Source organism: Xiphias gladius, chromosome 21 (assembly GCF_016859285.1).
Source record: "Xiphias gladius isolate SHS-SW01 ecotype Sanya breed wild chromosome 21, ASM1685928v1, whole genome shotgun sequence".
NCBI lineage: Eukaryota > Metazoa > Chordata > Actinopteri > Istiophoriformes > Xiphiidae > Xiphias > Xiphias gladius.
Window position 1 is genome coordinate 1,950,760 of NC_053420.1, and position 4,241 is coordinate 1,955,000.

At 51.0% G+C, this 4,241-nt stretch overlaps 1 protein-coding gene across 1 annotated transcript in view; it reads left to right on the forward strand.

Annotated features, from left to right (window-relative positions):
• The first annotated feature begins 2,447 nt into the window (after positions 1–2,447).
• The window catches only part of gdf5 (growth differentiation factor 5), a 7,971-nt gene continuing 6,177 nt past the window's right edge, over positions 2,448–4,241 (forward strand). Inside the window, exon 1 of the mRNA XM_040158896.1 lies at positions 2,448–3,367. Within this exon, the coding sequence (XP_040014830.1) occupies positions 2,512–3,367 (856 nt within the window). The 5' untranslated portion in view covers positions 2,448–2,511. The remainder of the gene's footprint in view (positions 3,368–4,241) is intronic.

The following is a 4,241-nucleotide window of genomic DNA, read 5'->3' on the forward strand; positions in this document are numbered from 1 at the left end:
ATAAACGTACTTATTATTACTTAGATTTATTTGCTAATATAACTTGTGTGAAACCAAACTTGTATCATGATTTCTTCTCTGGTTTTTAAACAGATATTTTACATTTTTTAAATGAATATAAATTTGAGAAATGAATATAATCTATTTATTTAAAACAGACATGGGATCTACTTTCAGGAAAATGTTACGAGAAAATAAAAGTACAAAAACCTGTAGGTAGTGTGTGTTTGAACCAACTATCTGCTGTGGGACATTTTCAGATCTCACCTGAGACAGTTTGTTCATTTGAGTTTCAGGACAGAGCCACAGAACCGATCTAAAAAAAATCAGGTCTAAACTGCTTCTTGTCTTATTTTTCATTCAGCTCCTGAACTTATGGCGAAGCATCTCTCACTAGGACATCAGAGCTCACCTGACAGCCTGCAGCTCACCTGTCCGGGTCTCTGTGACATCGGGGCTCAGGTCAGCTGGACAACATTTTAGTTCCGATGCGTAGTCAAAAAAAACACTGGAGTCCAGCTGAGGCCGCTGATAATGTCATTAGCTCTGCAGGTATTTGTTCATAAACCAAAGTACTGGACCAATCAAAATGTGGACCCGATGACGGCGCTACGTGAAAATCCCGGGGGACCACCAAAGTCAGTAGGATTCATCACCTGGGAGAAGTGACCCGCCATCCATCCAGCGGTCGTTGAGATGTTTCAGTCACACAGGGGGACGGCCAGGCCCCACGCTGCCCTCCACAGAGCCCGGCCGTTTATGGCCAGTCCTTTTAACGCAGGCAAGACTGGCAGGACCAGTCCTCACTCTAATTCAAGATATACCTGTATTTACGCTTTGAATGAACCTTTGAGTTGTGTGGGGAATTTAATCAGAGACTTCCACAGTTCAGTTTTGTGAAATGGGAATTCCATATATCTCATTTTAAATGATGATCAAATGTCAAAATTCAATTGTAGATACAGACGGGGGACAAATTAAAGGGAAAACCAACACAAAGTGTCTTCAGTGAGGTGCTGGGCCCCCACGAGCCTCCAGAACAGCTTCAACGCTCCTCGGCATTGATCCTCCAAGTCTCTGGACTCCACTGGAGGGATGGACGCCGTTCTTCCTAAAGATCTTCCCTCATCCGGTGTTTCGATGACGGTGGTGGAGAGCGCCGTCTAACACGCCAGTCCAAAACCTCCTTTAGGTGTTGAGTTGGGTTGAGATCTGGAGACTGCGAAGGCCACAGCACGTGACTCGCATCATTTTCATGCTCATCAGACCGTTCAGTGACCCCCGTGACCTGTGGATGGGGGCTCTGTCTCCCTGTTTCTCCGCTAACTTTTCAGGTTTTCTTGCGACTCATCAAAACAACAGTGGAAAGCCCAGATTTTAGAAACGCTGAGGTCCTCGATACACTGGCAGGGGCAACTCTTTTCCCAACGATGAATACTTTGGATTCTTGAAGTACATTTTGCCAATGATGCTTCTGTACTTTTACTAAAGTAGCATTTTCAACACAGGACTTTTAACCCCTTTGTAACGGAGTGTTTTTAAAGTGTATGTAACTTCTGCTGGAATAAAGAAACCTGAACACGTCTCTCACCACTGTTATTAGGTGTGTGTGTGTGTGTGTGTGTGTGTCCCTTTTGTTTGGAAAAGCCCAGAAAAACGACTCACTTTAAATGACATACTGCAAAGTTTTTCTTTTCTTTTCTTTTTATTTTTTTCTTGGGGTGGGGGTGGGGGGGGTCTGGTTTGTGCCATTTAGTGTTACAGCTTGAGTGAGTCACTGGTGGAAAGAGGGGAGGAAGATTTGAGAAGAAATATTGCTGTTAAATGACTTTGGACAGCATGACATCACGGGGTAATTAAAACAGCTTTCTGGAATTCCGTTTCCAATTCCTGCGCTCAGGTTTGCTGGAGGATTTTTTCGAGCACCTGCAGGTTGGTGTGTGAGTGAAATATTTTCCCTGGACGGAGTTCAAACTTTGAGGGGAAAGAAAAAAGAAAAAAGAAAAAAAAAAAAAAAAAAAAAAAAAACGGGGGCAGCGGCATTACGCCATTCTTGCCTCTCTTGGAAAAAGTGGGATTTAAAGAAGTTTCATACAAGATATCCCGCAGAATAGAGCCGTGGAGTGTTTAACGCAAGTCCCCTTTTCCTCAGCCTCCTCTTGGATTTCTGCACTTCTCTCGCAGGCGGGATCTCTCCAGCACTATGGTTCTCACACATGACGGATGGGAGAATAAGGGCTTGCAGGATTCCTTTCTTCAACTTATAAAACCCAGCTATAGTCCACATCTTTGCTTTTACTACTTCGCATATGTCTGTGGTCCGTTTCAGACGGGAAAAGCGCTTTTTATTCATCCCCCCTCTGGCAGAGCACAGAGAAATCTCAGAGGATGAAAGACTGGGACCAAACAGGACTGCTCCCTCTTCTTTTTCTAACCGAACGGGGCCAGTAATTCTGAACAGACTGCGCTTTATTACAATGACGGCCTGGCAAGAGGCAAAAGGGCTTTAGGATGAAAGTTGTGAAGCGTCTTTGTCTTCTGCTGAGCTGCTGGACTCTCATTTACCTGCACCCCGTCCTCGGTTCACTCAGCCGGGCCAGACTGACCGAGCAGCACCACCACCACCACCACCACCACCACCGCCGGCTCGGAGAGGCAGCGGAGCGAGAGGCGGGCGGCGGGGACGCAGAGCCAGCCCGCGGAGGAACCGGCGGAGGCATCGGCGGCTCCACACCGGCGGCAGACAGACAGCCGGGGAAAGCCTCGCCGGTGAGTGCGGAGCGGATTACGCGTATCCGTGCGGGTCCGCCGTTAATCAGCGGCGAAACGACCGTGGTCAAAAGCACAGTCGCTTCGCTGACACCTGCGTCCTCGCCGGCGAGCCGCGCGCAGCTGCAGCTGCAGCACCGGGACAGAGCGCTCGGCCTGGGGCGCAAGGAGGCTGTGCGCTCCTGGCTGCCCGGCGGGGACGCTCACATCAAAGCGCACGCTCCCGCGGCTTTTAGCGCACATGCAGCTCTGAGAGGAGTCAGGACCGCGGCTGCTGGGGGAGGAGGAGGCGGTGGCTCGCCGGGAAGAAATTTGGGTGCAGCGAGAGCAGCTGCTCCAGTGCGCGGCGGGCCTCCCCACAGAGCCAGCTCCGTGCAGCAGCAGCAGCAGAACGCGGCTCCGGTGGCGCAGCGGGGAGCCAGCTACAGGGCCCTGAAGCCGAGCGACCGGGAGGCGCATCACAAGCAGCCGCTGGTGATTCCTCACGACTACATGCTGTCGCTGTACTGGTCTCTGTCCACCGGGGACCTGAACAGCAGCGCTCTGCACGAAGCGGGTCTGGCCAACACCATCACCAGCTTCGTGGATAAAGGTCAAGGTAAACGCAACCTCGCTATGAGTTTCCTCTCGTTCTCGTTCGATTTCAGCTCCGCAGTTTTCCTGCTGCTGTTTGAGTCTTTGAGTTCAGAGATACAGCGTTTTTCGGGTGATTCGGTTTTCATCGAGCAGGTTTTGGTTCCGAAATCGCGTTGGACTTCGCGGTTCTGTGGTGAAACGACCAATCATTTATTTCTGTGACCTTCTCCTCTGCTCAACTTGAAGTTCGAGCTTCATTTCCAATAAACCTACAAAGACAAGGTGAACGATCTTAACTCTCCGGGCGCAGCGGATGGAACAAGCCGACTGTATGTGTGAGGGTTTGTTTTTTAATATCACTCAGGAACGTGACTGTGGTACCTCTTAGGGGACCTGTAGACCAAACCCTGTTAAATGGAGCCGGACTCCGTGCTGAGCATTGGAGGAAGTCCGTGTTGCTGGTCCGAGGGCTCCCGGTTTTGACATCAGGTTCACTGCGGAGAAGCAGCGGCGCTTTAACTGAGCCATTAGTCGACCGACAGAGGGGGGGAGGGGGGCGCGACAGGAGCCGGGGCAGAGAGGAGGGTCGGTGCGGGATCCGGGGAAAGGTTAGAGGAGACCGCTGATAAATGAGGAGGAGGCCTGGAACCATAGAGGAGAGGTGATGTATGAGTTCTAGGGCTGCAGAGCGCGGAGAGGGCTGGGAGATCTGAGGGAGAGGACCGGAGGTCAAACGCCAGTCTGGGGGGGGACGGGGGGCCGGGAACACCGCAAATTGTCCAAATGCTGACATGTCTGTGTTCGGGGGTCCACGAGGCAAGAACCAGAGCGAGCATCTGGAGGGAAGGCGAGAGGGTTCGCAGAGGGAATGCTGGGAAATAAGGCGACTGTGGTAC